Source organism: Cydia pomonella, chromosome 27 (genome assembly GCF_033807575.1).
Source record: "Cydia pomonella isolate Wapato2018A chromosome 27, ilCydPomo1, whole genome shotgun sequence".
Classification (NCBI taxonomy): domain Eukaryota; kingdom Metazoa; phylum Arthropoda; class Insecta; order Lepidoptera; family Tortricidae; genus Cydia; species Cydia pomonella.
The window spans coordinates 6169279-6189318 of record NC_084729.1 but is presented as its reverse complement, the minus strand read 5'-3'; the positions used below and the strand labels follow the sequence as shown (position 1 = coordinate 6189318).

Here is a 20040-nt window from a genome sequence, read left to right as displayed (position 1 = left end):
CGCGTGGAGGTATCAAGCTGGAATTTATATCAAATACTCAGGTCTACTGTCCCTTGGAGCTGTGAAAAAATTTAACTTCTAAGCCAACGCAATCAAAAGATACAGCCGTTTATATCGGCTAACTTTCGACACTCGCAAGGGAATCATCAAACCTAAAGGGTACTTCCCGTGAACTCAGAATCTTGGTACGAAGCAACGTCTTATAGCACTGATAAAGGAAAAATTGCAAAAACCGTAAATTTTTAGTTACATCATATAATAATATATACCTACAGTTTTGTACGGAATCCGCGGTGCGCGAATCCGACTCATGCACATGTATTTTACTTTCCTCGTATTCGAAATGAAAAGTAGAGTGCTTAAACAATTTTTACAGTTTTTTCAATTAGGTATTTATACAATTTTTCTGTTCGACGGAGCCGGCAAGCGGGAACTTCGTTTGGCGCAACGTGCTGAAAGTTGACGCCTTCCACACGGACAACAGAAAAATACAATTTGCTTATTCACCACATAAGTTGTTCGAGACATAAATGCACATCGTTTTTCGTATAGTACTTATGGGTAGTTCATTAGCGGTTTTGTACAAATAGGTTTATGGTCAACATACAATTATCACTAAGGTCACGGTCAATCACGACTCACGACTAGTGCATCTCAGAAATGTTTACGATCTTTTAACGTTTTCCTCATCGTAGACAGACATGTACATCGCTAGCAAGATGTGTGTAAAAAGAGCATTTGTGTCGTTTAAGACGAAAGTATTAGCGGTCCCGTGCGGAATCGCTTTTTCATACAAACGTAGTCCTCATTATAAAATATTTTAATAGATTTTCATTCAAAATTCATTCGTTTTAATTACGTCATTACACACTATTACTGGGTAGTGACCCTGTCTATGAGTATGAAGCCGATGGTCCTGGATTCGAATCCTGGTAAGAGCATTTATTTGTGTGATGAGCACAGATATTTGTTCTTTCATCTTGCGGCCTAAATCGGAAACATAAACATGTACATTGTACACAAACTTCACGCCAAAGCAAGTGGTGCCATCTACCATTCTCGTACATTTTCTTGTGCATAGTAGGGTTTGCCATCTTGTGGGCTACATTGGAAGCATAAACTTTACATTTACACCTCGCGCCAAAAATCTGACGTCTCCTGTTCTGCCCCCTACAGTTTATGCACGCTCCCTATTGGCGCTATCAAACTAGGGAGCGTGATTTTTTCTTAGATTGTACACATAAGGCCCATAAGGGGTGGTGGCCGAGTGGGTATGACGTCCGACTTGGAATCCGAAGGTCGCAGGTTCAAATCCTGACTCGTACCAATGAGTTTTTCGGAACTCATGTCCGAAATATCATTAGATATTTACCACTAGCTTTTCGGTGAAGAAAAACATCGTGAGCAAACCTGCTTACATCTGCGAAGTAATTCAAAGGTGTATGTGTAGTCCCTAATCCTCATTGGGCTAGCGTGGGGACTATAGCCCGAGCCCTCTCGCGCATGGGAGGAGGCCTGTGCCCAGCAGTGGGACGTATATAGGCTAAATTATTATTATTTATTATTTTACACATATCTTTCATAATCAATAAAAGCTTGGTATATAAGTACAATAACTTTAAGTGCATACTGTGCAAGATTATTAGCAACATTGCGCAATACATAAACAAATAATTCATGTTACCATCACAAAGTAACACATTTATGCTAATAATGTATTTAAATGAACTAATGTTTGAGTAAATTATCAGATTATATAATTCCAAGTAATCGATAGGTATCTGACGTCATTGTTTCGGGTTTTTTCCTTTTTTTAGACTTATCAGACCATAGAGTAATAAGTAAAGATAGTGCTAACTCCATACATCAGTTTTCTTACGCGGGTTATTTTCGTAGTCGACATCCAAGTAGTGGATATTATCAGTACCGCTACTTGACACCAGATGTCACGAGTGACGCGACTGACGAAAATTTTTATGTATGTACCAACATGAAATTCTTGAGTTAAGTATTAGGTATACACAAATAATACAATAACCGCCTATTTTCTTTACTTATTTTAAAACTATTGATAGTCTTTAGTCAGAGGCTCGAATCATTTTGATTCGGGTTTAGCTTAATAATAAGACCGGTCTGGCCTAGTGGGTAGTGACCCTGCCTATGAAGCCGATGGTCCTGGATTCGAATGCCGGTAAGGACATGCATTTGTATGATGATCACAGGTATTTATTCCTGAGTCATGGATATTTTCTATGTATTTAAATATGTATATATTATATATATCGTTGTCTAAGTACCCTCAACTCAAGCCTTTTTGGTTTATCGTGGGACTTAGTCAATTTGTGTAAGAATGTCGCAATAATACTTATTTATTTTTGGCATATAATGATAATGTTTAAAGCATTTGACTTTTCATTGCAGTTCTCCGCGACCGTTTCGACAGCGACGGGCTAGAAGAGGATAGCAGACTGAAGAGACAGGCCGATGAGGTGTTCTTTAACAACCACGAGGTAGAACCCGAGAGGAACTGGAACCAGAGTAAGTATAAGTGTAGGTCAGGAAAACCAATTTTGTCAGTATACTCTGTATCTTTAGGTATTTAGATAAAAGTAAACAAAATCTACCCTCAAATGGCTTCTGAAGTCAGTTGAGGGTAGATGAAAAGATTACATGATCAAATAATGTCGGTTAAAGTCAGGTCGTTCAGTCACAGATCCAGGCGATTGGTTGGTTGACCAATAAATGTTATAACTACCCGAAAATGTACAAATTGTTTGTTTACTTTTATTTAAGTACTTAAAGATACAGAGGTAGAATAAAGACAAGTTACTAATAAAAAACTTTTATTGTTAACGTAGAGGGAGAGCAGGAGGAGTGCACACCCCATACATCAGTTTTGGTACCAAAACGTTTGTTATTTTCGTAGTCGATTTCTAGCATCGAGTAGCGGAATTATTACTACCGCTACTTGGGGCTTATGCACAAATCACGCGAGGTTCGATAGGGGGGGGCCCAGGGGGGTCAAGAAAAAATCACGACAGATCACGTAGGGGGAGGTCACGTGTATTTTTCTGTAGTGAACGAAACTGAGAAAAAATATCTACTAAGTACATACTTTTTCTCGGTTTCGTTAAACATAAATCTTCACTTGGCACTTCAAAATAGCGAGTATAAACAAGATTTACTCTATACAATACTATTTATCTTAAAATTAGGTCGAATGAAAAAATAAAATAAAAATTCACGTGAGGTTATGTGGGGGAGGGGGGGCTACCCAAGAACCTCACCAAATATCACCAAGGGGAAGGGGGGGGGGCGACTGACGAAAATTGTATTGGTCAACTATTTACAACTAATATTGCAAGCAGAAGGAGTTGAAAATAGAGTTCTGGTTGGTTATAATATTAGCTGAAAATTATTGAGCATGAATCATTTCGTTCGTCGCAACGTCTATTCCGCTACTCGACATTAGATGTCGACTACAAAACTAATAAGCGTTTTGGTAACATACTTCTTGAAACGTGTTTGTACTCGTACTTTATACTTAGATAGTAGTTAAAGAAAAGTTAATAAGGTTAAAAATAATACAAAATGAGTTTCTCTGCTCCACTGACAAGCGTTGCTTGTCATCTATATTTTCGTACGCATAAAGCCGTAAGTATGTTCCTGATAATAAAAGGAAAGGTACGATTAAGGAAAGAGATTTAAGAAAACCAAGGGTTCTCACTCCTTACAACGGTTTTGTTACCAAAAATACTATAATTTTCGTAGTTTACATCTAGCGTCAAGTAGCGGAACTCCCAGTACTGCTACTCGACAATAGATGTCGCGGCAATCAAAAAGTCTAATGTTCGACAATTTTCCGTTAATATTGTAACTAGAGTAACCGGAACTCAATTTTCAACTCCTACGCTTGCTCTGGTTATAATATTAGCTGCAAATCTTTGAGCATTAGACTTTTTGTTTGGCACGACATCTATGGTCAAGTAGCAGTACTGAGAGTTCCGCTACTTGATGCTAGATGTATCTAGACTACGACAATAATAGTATTTTTGGTAACAAAACCGTTGTATGGAGTGAGCACTCCAGTCTTGGTCTTCTTAATTCTCTTTGGGTCAAGGTAGTAAATATCGAGAAGGACAACGTGCCAAAAGTATGTACAAACTTTTTAAAGTATGGCCTAATTATGACTAACTTATTAAAACTATCATATACACCTAATTCTTACTCTTTAATCTACTTTCAGTGGTTTGTTGTCAATTTGCTTTCTACTTAATTTAAAAACTGCATTTTAAAACTATCTTTTGTAACTAACTTAATACAAAGTATCAAATGCTTTATCTTATCTTTATTTTATTTCCTTACCTTACATTTAACCCTTTATTATATTCTTTGTTTTCTTTATTCGTGTTCTTCTTTTGTTTCATCTTCTCTAGATTCAGGTTCGTCTTGGAATCGGCCTCAAAGACCAAACAACTTAAACCCATTTACTTCAAGTAAGTAATGCTTAGTTAACACATGTACACCAGTTACGGACATTTATTTAAGTGGTCTGCACATATACCTATTTGTTTGAGTCATGCGACTTTGAGTCATGGATGTTGTCTTGTCTATCTATTTGTTTCATTAAATAAGTATTTTCTAGTTTAACCATACTTCGAGTGGAGATTCTGATTATTTGGTCATACTGATACTTTAAGATTTAAATGGAATACTCGTACATATTATTATTTTCACAAGTATTTCTTACTGTTTGGCTTTAAAAATGTACCTAAGTATAATCATAGAGAAATAAGTAAGGATTGAGTTATGGAAGGTAGAGGCAAGGAACAGAAACTCCTTAGGCAGAATTGTTGCAAAAGTGTCCAGCTGTCAGCTATAAATATTAGTTCCAAATCTCTCCAGAGTAGCGCTAGAGTAGCTAAGAACCTAGGCGTTATTGACGGAGTGAAGTGCGCTGTCTATGATTAGATTTTTTTCTCAAGTATTGTAGGTATCACATCCTAGAACCTAAATGGTCGCGTACTGTGCGGTTTAAGAGGAATTTCCTCCCGCGAACGCTTCGGCTGTGGAATGAGCTTCCTGCCGAGGTTTTCCTGAGGGGCTACAGTATGGGGTTCTTCAAAAAAGGAGTGTACAGGTTTTTAAAGGGTCGGCAACGCGCATGTAATGCCTCTGGTGTTGCAGGCGTCCATAGGCTGCGGTGACTGCTTACCATCAGGCGGGCCGTATGCTTGTTTGCCACCGTCGTGGTATAGCTCCACCTATTTATGGTTTTTGTCGGACACTTTTTGGTATATGGAGATTCTGTTCCTTGCCTCTACCTTCCATAGATTGAGTGCTAACTCCATACGTCAGTTTTCTTACCAAACCGCGGGTTATTTCGTAGTCGACATCTAGGGCCAAGCAGTGGATTTACCAGTACCGCTACTTGACACCAGATGTCACGAGTGTCGCGACTGACGAAAATTGTATTACTAAAACAATTTACAACTAATATCATAAGCAGAAAGAGTTGAAAATGGAGCTCCGGTTAATTGCTGAAAATTGTTAAGTATTAGACTTTTCGATCGTCGCGAGTGTCGCGACATCTATTGTCAAGTAGCAGTTCTGATAAATCCGTTACTTGACGCTAGATACCGACTACGAAAAATAACCCGCGTTCTGGTAAGAAACTGACATGACGTATGAAGTTAGCACTCTACTCTCCTTATTTCGTTATGGTATTGCTCTTAGAAACACTTCATTCATTTTCAGATCCACTTGTCTATTTCTCTAAGTTCTCGCTTCCACATTATTCATTTTCCGTTCTACAACTTCCACTATGTATTTTTATACAATTCCTGTTCTATTCAGCATTTACTTTTGAAATGGCTTATTCAAGTAATTGTTTCACTTCTTTTAATTTATATTACTTTTATGGTGACTTGTACTTAAAATACTTAGAACTAATACAGACGACTTAGCAGTGCGCACTAGAAATCGCAAAAAATGCAGATTATGTAGATGTATATGCGTTTATCAGGTTTATTATCTGAATGGTCTATTTATTTTTTAAGTAATTAATATTTGTTATGTGCTCATACGGACAGATATACAAATACAAATTAGATACACAAATTATTTTTGCTAATTGTTTTCACCGCCAATAATAAGTGTTGAACTGAATAAAAAGGTACTTATCTTGAACAATTAGCACTTAGGCTCAGGTGGGATAAAGATAAGACTAAGTTTTTAACACTCAACAACTAAAACTATATTTTTTTTCTATTCCATTTAAAAAGAAGCTTCTTACTAACTTAAAACTTAGTTTTATTTATACCCGTGCCTTATATTTACCCCACCTGACCCTACATTAACGCAAATTAAAGTTCCTATTGTATTGTATCTAGTGTTGTGAATTTAAGCTTCGAGGCGTAAACTACAAGACTCGCCTAGAAACCTTGAACATTAAAGCCTCACATTCATAAGTTCGCGTTGCTACTTACGACCACAGAAACCTCGAGTCTTTAGTTCTCAAGCTTTCAAGCCTTATAAGCTTTAAAGGTTTAAGTCTATAAGGTTTGGAGCATTTAAGTTTTAAAAGCTTCTAACAAATTAAATCAATTTATGCCATATTTGATAGTTATACAGGGTGCCCATGTGAAACCTGAGATATTATAACAGCGTAATCCTGAGGTCATTAGAATTAAAAAATATTATATATATTTTTGTGAAATAGAGGAAAAATAATAAATTAATTCGTACTTTAACTTTATCGCATTTTTGTATGTAAAATATCAATTAGAGTGGATAAACAATCTAAACGTAAAGTTTAAGATATTTTTTCGACTGTAGATCAATTTTATGAGTGACATCAGTCTTTTTGCGATCTGCTAAATACTACACCCAGACATGACTACAAAGTGGCAACGTAGTTAGGTTCATAATATTCTTTAAAAAAAAACACACAATAATACTTTCTGCCTAGAACGCTCATTGTTCGAGCTCTCAACGCTCGACTCAGGCCTTCGAGGTTCGAGGGGCTTGAGCTTTCAATAGACCCGAGTGTTTAAAGCTCTTTATAAAGCCCGAGTCTTAAAAACTTACTCCTAAGAGCATGATATTTATGAAAATAACTTGAGTCGTTAAGGTTCCGTACCGTTTTTGAGCTCAAACCTTCAAGGTTTGCGATTCTTTAAGGTTTCAAAGTCTTCAAGACTAGTCTAACAACACTAGTTGTAACTACATATTTCCAAATACCTATTTTATTTTTTCAGGACCGAACACTAGACCAACATCTACATCAACCACTACCACCAGCAGACCGCCTTCACCAAATGGTACGTTTATTACACTGGACATTATTCGAAAATCAGAAACTATAAGAGATTGTTCATTGAAGAGAAATTTGTTCTTAGATATAAGCTAGTTATAGTAATCATCTGTATATATACATTATGTATATTGTTATTGTCAATAAAGGACACAAAATTTAATTTTAGATTGTTCCTTCTAGCATAGAGTGCTCACTCCATACAGTTTTGTTACCAAAACGCTTATAAATTTTGTAGTCGACATCTAGCGTCAAGTAGCGGATTTATCAGTACCGCTACTTGACACTAGATGTTACGGGTGTCGCGACTGACTAAAAGTGTATTGCTCAACAATTTACATCTAATATTACAAGCAGAAGAAGTTGAAAATAGAGTTCCGGTTATAATATTAGCTTAAAATTGTTGAGCATTTACTTTTCGTTCGTCGCGACGTCTATAGATAGTATATTGTATCTGCGTTTGTTTGATACCTCACACGTTGATTTGTGAAATACATAGTTTGGGTACAATAGGTATGCAGTAACCGCGACGAGGCGGGAGTCATTTTGAGGACGTTGTTCCGCTGATGTTGATCGCCTGCGCCACTCTCCCGGCGGTTTTGGAGACCCAATACCATGCCCAACAACAAACTAAGAGTTATTTTTTTCATGCATTATAAATTTTGGGACCAGTCCCCACGAAGTTTACATGCGGCTGGTTGCTAGATCCGTAAGGTTTGTGTCTTTTTTCCAACTTGAGTGCAATATGTGACGCCGAGACGATGTTGTTATTATTATGAGAAGGTAGTGTTTTCCAGATCTGAACAATGTTATGTACGTAGCTAAGGGAGAGTACTACTTACTATCGAAAATAACTGGGGCAACCGAAAGATTCGGTAGATTTTTAGCTAAAACCAACCTTCGGCGGAGACATGTTTGCCGAAACCGAAACTTCGGTCGGACACTTATTATTTTTACAGCAAATATGTCGAATGTACACTCGTACGGTCGCCATTAGATATATCGGAGCGGCCAAGGTGCTCACAAATATCTGAACACGCCTCTATCGTCAAGGCATTAGAGTGTGTGTTCAGATATTTTTAAGCATCTCGGCCGCTGTGCTGTATCTGATGGCGACTGTACATTCGGCTCGCCTATTTACAAATTAGGGTCTTCAGAAAATTTTCACCTGTATAAAGTATCTTCGCGAACTTCGAATCAACAATTGGCGAAAAGTCGGAGGCCAAGTCTCATTTTGGGTCGCTGAGCCAACGGAGTAGTAGTATTAGTATAAAGTACCTTTTTTTTTTTTCAGATGAAGCCGGTCGGTTCTTTATTCAGTACAACAACGTTCCTATGGGGGTGGAAAAAGTCGGAAATAGACTCTTCATTGCCTTGCCTAGACGGAGACACGGTAAGTACCTAAAGGCCAGTCCAGCGACTGTAGCACGGTCGCATTTTTATTTTTTATCGCCTGTCACCCTGCCTGTCACGTTCTAACAAGTAAATGCGAAAGTGACAGGCATAGTGACAAGTGATAAAAATGCAACGAATTCAGTTTGCAACTTAATCAACTTTACGTGTGTCTATTACACCTGAAGTTTCTATGAGATTACATTAAATACACGTTTTATCAATGAAAAGATCAATTTTTGAAATCGGTTCACATGATAGAGAATTATCCTCGAAAAACTAACATACGTGCATTACATCGCGCATATTAGTTAGACAATTTGCCGATAGATGGCATTGTTTTTTTACTGGCCTTACCTAATTAATGATTTCCCACTTTTCCAGGTATCCCAACGACACTGAACTACATAAACCTGGAACAGGAAGCGAATACGCGCTCCCCCGCTCTGACCCCCTACCCTGACCTCAGGCAAGGTCGGCGCCTGACCTCTGTCTATCGGACGCGGGCCGACCAGTGCGGCAGGCTGTGGATGGTGGACACCGGGCTAATGGAGATACCTAGTTAGTATAAAACGTGTCTCTACTCTCTCAAAGAGAATTAAGAAGACCAAGAGTGCTCACTCCATGCAACGGTTTTTTTACCAAAAATACTATTCGTTCGTACCGGTGTGAAGTTAGCGGCCAAAGTTATCGGCCAACGATAACCCGACCAAATTAAGAAGTTAACACTTTTAATACGTGTATTTCCATAAAAAAGAGCTTAAGTGGGATATTAATAGGTCAATGGTGAAGCAAAACGTGGGGCTTTATACAATTAATAGCGTATCACGATAAATTTTACCAACTAGGTATCAAAAATGACTTGAACAGCCACCAACATTACGTACTACACAAGTTAACTATAAACGCATTTAAAGACATAAAGACGCTTCAAATCTATTATTCACAGAAGATGTTGATTAAATCCTCACATTTACTGTTTACAAAATACACTTACCATGATTATTAGAATTTTTGTTAAAAAAATGTACGGCCATAAGATTCTAAGCATACAAAACTAAATTAAAACCTTTTCTAGACAGAAAGACATTTTCTAATTGATACCAACAATAAAGAGTTAATTTTTTAAAATAAAAATGCATTCAGAGCCGACTTTCCTTGCTATATATAGATATTGCAACTGAATAATAGTAAGCGGCGCAACGATTCTGAAAATATTTTTTTATAACTTGACACAATTCTAGATTATGAAAAGTTATTATTACAACAATGAAAACCGTTAATCAAGAGCTTTTGTCGAAATATTTAAAATCCAAAAAAAACGCTTTTCAAAGTCGATTCCCGAAAAATATCAATTGGCCGAGTCAGCGGCCGAAATCTTCCTGACACAAATCACTACTTTTGACGAACTTCTAGACATTAAGACGCTTTCAAACTTACACCAACGTAGGCAGCTATCGTAGGCTTTCATAAAAAGCTTTCCAAACCGACTTTCCTCGCTAACTATAGATATTACAGCTGAAAAATAGTTAGCGGCGGAACAATTCTGAAAATATTTTTTTAAATGTTGATATATTTCTAGATTTTGCAAAGTAATTATTACATTAATGATAACCGTAAATCGAGAGCTTTTGTCAAAGCTTTCGAAACCCAATCATATCACTTTTACAATTTAATTCCCAAAAAATATCCATTGGCCACGTTAGCGGCCGAAAGCTTCTTGACACAAATCACTACTTTTGACGAACTTGTAGACATTAAGACGCTTTCAAACTTACACCAACGTAGGCAGCTATCATAGGTTTTCAGAAAAAGCTTGCAAAACCGACTTTCCTCGCTAACTTTACATATTACAACACAATAATAGTTAGCGGCGGAACGATTCTGAAACAATTTTTTAAAATATTGATACAATTCCAGATTATGGAAAGTAATTATTACATCAAAGAAAACCGTAAATCCAGAGCTTTCGTCAAAGCTTTCGAAACCCAATCGTATCACTTTTCAAAGTTGTTTTCCGAAAAATATCCATTGGCCGAGTCAGCGGCTTCTTTTCTAAAGTTTCTTGACAGAAATCAGTGATTTTGATAAGCTTCCAGAGATTAAGACGCTTAGAAACTTATACCAACGAGAGCCGCTATGATGGGCTTTCAGAAAAAACTTTCAGAAACGACTTTCTTCGCTAACTATAGATTATGCACCTGAAAAATAGTTAGCGGCGGAACAATTCAGAATTTTTTTTTTAAATGTTGTTATATTTCTCAATTATGGAAAGTAATAATTACGTCAATGAAAACCGTAAATCCAGAGCTTTTGTCAAGGCTTTCGAAACCCAATCATATTACTTTTAAAACAAATTTCCCGACAAATATCAATTGGCCGGGTCAGCGGCCGAAATCTTCCTGACACAAATCACTACTTTAGACAAACTTCTAAAAATTAAGACGCTTACAAACTTACACTAACGTAGGCCGCTATCATGGGCTTACAGAAAAAGCTTTCAGAAACGACTTTCTTCGTTAACTATAGATATTGCAACTGAAAAATAGTTAGCGGCGGAACAATTCTGAAAATATTTTTTTAAACGTTGATATATTTCTAGGTTATGGAAAGTAATAATTACATTAATGAAAACCGTAAATCGAGAGCTTTTGTCAAAGCTTTCGAAACCCAATCATATCACTTTTAAAATTTGTTTCCCGAAAAATATCCATTGGCCACGTCAGCGGCCGAAAGCTTCTTGACACAAATCACAACCTTTGACGAACTTCTAGACATTAAGACGCTTTCAAACTTACACCAACGTAGGCAGCTATCATAGGCTTTCAGAAAAAGCTTTCAAAACTGACTTTCCTCGCTAACTATATATATTACAACTGAAAAATAGTTAGCGGCGGAACAATTCTGAAAATATTTTTTTAAATGTTGATATATTTCTAGATTTTGCAAAGTAATAATTACACTAATGAAAACCGTAAATCAAGAGCTTTTATTAAAGCTTTCGAAACCCAATCATATCACTTTTACAATTTATTTCCCGAAAAATATCCATTGGCCACGTTAGCGGCCGAAAGCTTCTTGACACAAATCACTACTTTTGACGAACTTGTAGACATTAAGACGCTTTCAAACTTACACCAACGTAGGCAGCTATCATAGGCTTTCAGAAAAAGCTTTCCAAACCGACTTTCCTCGCTAACTATAGATATTACAGCTGAAAAATAGTTAGCGGCGGAACAATTCTGAAAATATTTTTTTAAATGTTGATATATTTCTAGATTTTGCAAAGTAATAATTACACCAATGAAAACCGTAAATCAAGAGCTTTTGTTAAAGCTTTCGAAACCCGATCATATGACTTTTACAATTTATTTCCCGAAAAATATCCATTGGCCACGTTAGCGGCCGAAAGCTTCTTGACACAAATCACTACTTTTGACGAACTTGTAGACATTAAGACGCTTTCAAACTTACACCAACGTAGGCAGCTTTCATGGGCTTTCATAAAAAGCTTTCAAAACCGACTTTCCTCGCTGTCTATAGATATTGCAACATAATAATAGTTAGCGGCGGAACGATTCTGAAAATATTTTACTAAATATTGATACAATTCCAGATTATGGAAAGTAATTATTACATCAAAGGAAACCGTAAATCCAGAGCTTTCGTCAAAGCTTTCAAAAACCAATCGTATCACTTTTCAAAGTTGTTTTCCGAAAAATATCCATTGGCCGAGTCAGCGGCTGAAAGTTTCTTGACATAAATCAGTGATTTGGATAATCTTCCAGACATTAAGACGCTTTCAAACTTACACCAACGTAGGCAGCTATCATAGGCTTTCAGAAAAAGCTTTCAAAACCAACTTTCCTCGCTAACTATAGATATTACAACTGAAAAATTGTTAGCGGCGGAACAATTCTGAAAATACTTTTTTAAATGTTGATATATTTCTAGATTTTGCAAAGTAATAATTACATTAATGAAAACCGTAAATCGAGAGCTTTTGTCAAAGCTTTCGAAACTTAATAATATCACTTTTAAAATTTGTGTCCCGAAAAATATCTATTGGCCGAGTCAGCGGCAGAAAGTTTCTTCAGAGAAATCAGTGATTTTGTTAAGCTTCCAGACATTAAGACGCTTAGAAACTTACACCAACATAAGCCGCTATCATGGGCTTTTTTAAAAAGCTTTCAGAAACGACTTTCTTCGCTAACTATAGATTATGCACCTGAAAAATAGATAGCGGCGGAACAATTCAGAATTTTTTTTTTTAAATGTTGTTATATTTCTCGATTATGGAAAGTAATAATTACGTCAATGAAAACCGTAAATCCAGAGCTTTTGTCAAGGCTTTCGAAACCCAATCATATCACTTTTAAAACAAATTTCCCGACAAATATCAATTGGCCGGGGTCAGCGGCCGAAATCTTCCTGACACAAATCACTACTTTAGACAAACTTCTAAAAATTAAGACGCTTACAAACTTACACTAACGTAGGCCGCTATCATGGGCTTACAGAAAAAGCTTTCAGAAACGACTTTCTTCGTTAACTATAGATATTGCAACTGAAAAATAGTTAGCGGCGGAACAATTCTGAAAATATTTTTTTAAACGTTAGGTATATAATATTTCTAGGTTATGGAAAGTAATAATTACATTAATGAAAACCGTAAATCGAGAGCTTTTGTCAAAGCTTTCGAAACCCAATCATATCACTTTTAAAATTTGTTTCCCGAAAAATATCCATTGGCCACGTCAGCGGCCGAAAGCTTCTTGACACAAATCACAACCTTTGACGAACTTCTAGACATTAAGACGCTTTCAAACTTACACCAACGTAGGCAGCTATCATAGGCTTTCAGAAAAAGCTTTCAAAACCGACTTTCCTCGCTAACTATATATATTACAACTGAAAAATAATTAGCGGCGGAACAATTCTGAAAATATTTTTTTAAATGTTGATATATTTCTAGATTTTGCAAAGTAATAATTACACTAATGAAAACCGTAAATCAAGAGCTTTTGTTAAAGCTTTCGAAACCCAATCATATCACTTTTACAATTTATTTCCCGAAAAATATCCATTGGCCACGTTAGCGGCCGAAAGCTTCTTGACACAAATCACTACTTTTGACAAACTTGTAGACATTAAGACGCTTTCAAACTTACACCAACGTAGGCAGCTATCATAGGCTTTCAGAAAAAGCTTTCAAAACCGACTTTCCTCGCTAACTATAGATATTACAACTGAAAAATAGTTAGCGGCGGAACAATTCTGAAAATATTTTTTTAAATGTTGGTATATTTCTAGATTTTGCAAAGTAATAATTACACCAATGAAAACCGTAAATCAAGAGCTTTTGTTAAAGCTTTCGAAACCCGATCAAATGACTTTTACAATTTATTTCCCGAAAAATATCCATTGGCCACGTTAGCGGCCGAAAGCTTCTTGACACAAATCACTACTTTTGACGAACTTGTAGACATTAAGACGCTTTCAAACTTACACCAACGTAGGCAGCTTTCATGGGCTTTCATAAAAAGCTTTCAAAACCGACTTTCCTCGCTGTCTATAGATATTGCAACATAATAATAGTTAGCGGCGGAACGATTCTGAAAATATTTTACTAAATATTGATACAATTCCAGATTATGGAAAGTAATTATTACATCAAAGGAAACCGTGAATCCAGAGCTTTCATCAAAGCTTTCGAAAACCAATCGTATCACTTTTCAAAGTTGTTTTCCGAAAAATATCCAATGGCCGAGTCAGCGGCTGAAAGTTTCTTGACATAAATCAGTGATTTTGATAATCTTCCAGACATTAAGACGCTTAGAAACTTACACTAACGTAAGCCGCTATCATGGGCTTTCAGAAGAAGCTTTCAGAAACTACTTTCTTCGCTAACTATAGATTATGCAACTGAAAAATAGTTAGCGGCGGAACAATTATGAATATATTTTTTTAAATGTTGATATATTTCTAGATTATGGAAAGTAATATTTACGTCAATGAAAACCGTAAATCCAGAGCTTTTGTCAAAGCGTTCGAAACCCAATCATATCACTTTAAAAAAAATCCCGAAAAATATCCATTGGCCGAGTCAGCGGCCGAAAACTTCCTGACACAAATCACTACTTTGGACAAACTTCTAGACATTAAGACGCATTCAAACTTACTCCAACGTAGGCAGCTATCATGAGCTTTCTGAAAAATCTTTCAAAATCGACTTCCCTCGCTGCCTATAGATATTGCAATTGAGAAATAGTTAGAGGCGGAACGATTGTAAAAATATTTTTTTAAACGTTGATATATTTCTAGGTTATGGAAAGTAATAATTACATTAATGAAAACCGTAAATCGAGAGCTTTTGTCAAAGCTTTCGAAACCCAATCATATCAATTTTAAAATTTGTTTCCCGAAAAATATCCACTAGCCACGTCAGCGGCCGAAAGCTTCTTGACACAAATCACAACCTTTGACGAACTTCTAGACATTAAGACGCTTTCAAACTTACACCAACGTAGGCAGCTATCATAGGCTTTCAGAAAAAGCTTTCAAAACCGACTTTCCTCGCTAACTATATATATTACAACTGAAAAATAGTTAGCGGCAGAACAATTCTGAAAATATTTTTTTAAATGTTGATATATTTCTAGATTTTGCAAAGTAATAATTACACTAATGAAAACCGTAAATCAAGAGCTTTTGTTAAAGCTTTCGAAACCCAATCATATCACTTTTACAATTTGTTTCCCGAAAAATATCCATTGGCCACGTTAGCGGCCGAAAGCTTCTTGACACAAATCACTACTTTTGACGAACTTGTAGACATTAAGAGGCTTTCAAACTTACACCAACGTAGGCAGCTATCATAGGCTTTCAGAAAAAGCTTTCAAAACCGACTTTCCTCGCTAACTATATAGATTACAACTGAAAAATAGTTAGCGGCGGAACAATCCTGAAAATATTTTTTTAAATGTTGATATATTTCTAGATTTTGCAAAGTAATAATTACACCAATGAAAACCGTAAATCAAGAGCTTTTGTTAAAGCTTTCGAAACCCAATCATATGACTTTTACAATTTATTTCCCGAAAAATATCCATTGGCCACGTTAGCGGCCGAAAGCTTCTTGACACAAATCACTACTTTTGACGAACTTGTAGACATTAAGATGCTTTCAAACTTACACCAACGTAGGCAGCTTTCATGGGCTTTCATAAAAAGCTTTCAAAACCGACTTTCCTCGCTGTCTATAGATATTGCAACACAATAATAGTTAGCGGCGGAACGATTCTGAAAATATTTTACTAAATATTGATACAATTCCAGATTATGGAAAGTAATTATTACATCAAAGGTAACCGTAAATCCAGAGCTTTCGTCAAAGCTTTCGAAAACCAATCGTATCACTTTTCAAAGTTGTTTTCCGAAAAATATCCAATGGCCGAGTCAGCGGCTGAAAGTTTCTTGACATAAATCAGTGATTTTGATAATCTTCCAGACATTAAGACGCTTAGAAACTTACACTAACGTAAGCCGCTATCATGGGCTTTCAGAAGAAGCTTTCAGAAACTACTTTCTTCGCTAACTATAGATTATGCAACTGAAAAATAGTTAGCGGCGGAACAATTATGAATATATTTTTTTAAATGTTGATATATTTCTAGATTATGGAAAGTAATATTTACGTCAATGAAAACCGTAAATCCAGAGCTTTTGTCAAAGCGTTCGAAACCCAATCATATCACTTTAAAAAAAATCCCGAAAAATATCCATTGGCCGAGTCAGCGGCCGAAAACTTCCTGACACAAATCACTACTTTGGACAAACTTCTAGACATTAAGACGCATTCAAACTTACTCCAACGTAGGCAGCTATCATGAGCTTTCTGAAAAATCTTTCAAAATCGACTTCCCTCGCTGCCTATAGATATTGCAATTGAGAAATAGTTAGAGGCGGAACGATTCTAAAAATATTTTTTTAAACGTTGATATATTTCTAGGTTATGGAAAGTAATATATACATTAATGAAAACCGTAAATCGAGAGCTTTTGTCAAAGCTTTCGAAACCCAATCATATCAATTTTAAAATTTGTTTCCCGAAAAATATCCACTAGCCACGTCAGCGGCCGAAAGCTTCTTGACACAAATCACAACCTTTGACGAACTTCTAGACATTAAGACGCTTTCAAACTTACACCAACGTAGGCAGTTATCATAGGCTTTCAGAAAAAGCTTTCAAAACCGACTTTCCTCGCTAACTATATATATTACAACTGAAAAATAGTTAGCGGCAGAACAATTCTGAAAATATTTTTTTAAATGTTGATATATTTCTAGATTTTGCAAAGTAATAATTACACTAATGAAAACCGTAAATCAAGAGCTTTTGTTAAAGCTTTCGAAACCCAATCATATCACTTTTACAATTTGTTTCCCGAAAAATATCCATTGGCCACGTTAGCGGCCGAAAGCTTCTTGACACAAATCACTACTTTTGACGAACTTGTAGACATTAAGAGGCTTTCAAACTTACACCAACGTAGGCAGCTATCATAGGCTTTCAGAAAAAGCTTTCAAAACCGACTTTCCTCGCTAATTATATAGATTACAACTGAAAAATAGTTAGCGGCGGAACAATCCTGAAAATATTTTTTTAAATGTTGATATATTTCTAGATTTTGCAAAGTAATAATTACACCAATGAAAACCGTAAATCAAGAGCTTTTGTTAAAGCTTTCGAAACCCAATCATATGACTTTTACAATTTATTTCCCGAAAAATATCCATTGGCCACGTTAGCGGCCGAAAGCTTCTTGACACAAATCACTACTTTTGACGAACTTGTAGACATTAAGATGCTTTCAAACTTACACCAACGTAGGCAGCTTTCATGGGCTTTCATAAAAAGCTTTCAAAACCGACTTTCCTCGCTGTCTATAGATATTGCAACACAATAATAGTTAGCGGCGGAACGATTCTGAAAATATTTATTAAATATTGATACAATTCCAGATTATGGAAAGTAATTATTACATCAAAGGAAACCGTAAATCCAGAGCTTTCGTCAAAGCTTTCAAAAACCAATCGTATCACTTTTCAAAGTTGTTTTCCGAAAAATATCCATTGGCCGAGTCAGCGGCTGAAAGTTTCTTGACATAAATCAGTGATTTGGATAATCTTCCAGACATTAAGACGCTTTCAAACTTACACCAACGTAGGCAGCTATCATAGGCTTTCAGAAAAAGCTTTCAAAACCAACTTTCCTCGCTAACTATAGATATTACAACTGAAAAATTGTTAGCGGCGGAACAATTCTGAAAATACTTTTTTAAATGTTGATATATTTCTAGATTTTGCAAAGTAATAATTACATTAATGAAAACCGTAAATCGAGAGCTTTTGTCAAAGCTTTCGAAACTTAATAATATCACTTTTAAAATTTGTGTCCCGAAAAATATCTATTGGCCGAGTCAGCGGCAGAAAGTTTCTTCAGAGAAATCAGTGATTTTGTTAAGCTTCCAGACATTAAGACGCTTAGAAACTTACACCAACATAAGCCGCTATCATGGGCTTTTTTAAAAAGCTTTCAGAAACGACTTTCTTCGCTAACTATAGATTATGCACCTGAAAAATAGATAGCGGCGGAACAATTCAGAATTTTTTTTTTTAAATGTTGTTATATTTCTCGATTATGGAAAGTAATAATTACGTCAATGAAAACCGTAAATCCAGAGCTTTTGTCAAGGCTTTCGAAACCCAATCATATCACTTTTAAAACAAATTTCCCGACAAATATCAATTGGCCGGGGTCAGCGGCCGAAATCTTCCTGACACAAATCACTACTTTAGACAAACTTCTAAAAATTAAGACGCTTACAAACTTACACTAACGTAGGCCGCTATCATGGGCTTACAGAAAAAGCTTTCAGAAACGACTCTCTTCGTTAACTATAGATATTGCAACTGAAAAATAGTTAGCGGCGGAACAATTCTGAAAATATTTTTTTAAACGTTGATATATTTCTAGGTTATGGAAAGTAATAATTACATTAATGAAAACCGTAAATCGAGAGCTTTTGTCAAAGCTTTCGAAACCCAATCATATCACTTTTAAAATTTGTTTCCCGAAAAATATCCATTGGCCACGTCAGCGGCCGAAAGCTTCTTGACACAAATCACAACCTTTGACGAACTTCTAGACATTAAGACGCTTTCAAACTTACACCAACGTAGGCAGCTATCATAGGCTTTCAGAAAAAGCTTTCAAAACCGACTTTCCTCGCTAACTATATATATTACAACTGAAAAATAGTTAGCGGCGGAACAATTCTGAAAATATTTTTTTAAATGTTGATATATTTCTAGATTTTGCAAAGTAATAATTACACTAATGAAAACCGTAAATCAAGAGCTTTTGTTAAAGCTTTCGAAACCCAATCATATCACTTTTACAATTTATTTCCCGAAAAATATCCATTGGCCACGTTAGCGGCCGAAAGCTTCTTGACACAAATCACTACTTTTGACGAACTTGTAGACATTAAGACGCTTTCAAACTTACACCAACGTAGGCAGCTATCATAGGCTTTCAGAAAAAGCTTTCAAAACCGACTTTCCTCGCTAACTATAGATATTACAACTGAAAAATAGTTAGCGGCGGAACAATTCTGAAAATATTTTTTTAAATGTTGGTATATTTCTAGATTTTGCAAAGTAATAATTACACCAATGAAAACCGTAAATCAAGAGCTTTTGTTAAAGCTTTCGAAACCCGATCAAATGACTTTTACAATTTATTTCCCGAAAAATATCCATTGGCCACGTTAGCGGCCGAAAGCTTCTTGACACAAATCACTACTTTTGACGAACTTGTAGACATTAAGACGCTTTCAAACTTACACCAACGTAGGCAGCTTTCATGGGCTTTCATAAAAAGCTTTCAAAACCGACTTTCCTCGCTGTCTATAGATATTGCAACATAATAATAGTTAGCGGCGGAACGATTCTGAAAATATTTTAGTAAATATTGATACAATTCCAGATTATGGAAAGTAATTATTACATCAAAGGAAACCGTGAATCCAGAGCTTTCATCAAAGCTTTCGAAAACCAATCGTATCACTTTTCAAAGTTGTTTTCCGAAAAATAATCATTGGCCGAGTCAGCGGCTGAAAGTTTCTTGACATAAATCAGTGATTTTGATAATCTTCCAGATATTAAGACGCTTAGAAACTTACACTAACGTAGGCCGCTATCATGGGCTTTCAGAAGAAGCTTTCAGAAACTACTTTCTTCGCTAACTATAGATTATGCAACTGAAA

General features: G+C 35.9%; 1 protein-coding gene across 4 annotated transcripts in view; it reads left to right on the top strand.

Annotated features, from left to right (window-relative positions):
- LOC133532489 (L-dopachrome tautomerase yellow-f2-like) overlaps positions 1-20040 on the top strand; it is a 73927-nt gene that overhangs the window by 6116 nt on the left and 47771 nt on the right. For 2 of the 4 annotated variants that reach the window (XM_061871194.1, XM_061871196.1), the window contains 5 exons: positions 2422-2538; positions 4437-4496; positions 7260-7322; positions 8610-8708; positions 9092-9268. In XM_061871194.1, coding sequence (XP_061727178.1) covers positions 2422-2538; positions 4437-4496; positions 7260-7322; positions 8610-8708; positions 9092-9268 — 516 coding nt within the window. The remainder of the gene's footprint in view (positions 1-2421; positions 2539-4436; positions 4497-7259; positions 7323-8609; positions 8709-9091; positions 9269-20040) is intronic. The other 2 variants (XM_061871195.1, XM_061871197.1) reach the window with 1 other exon arrangement.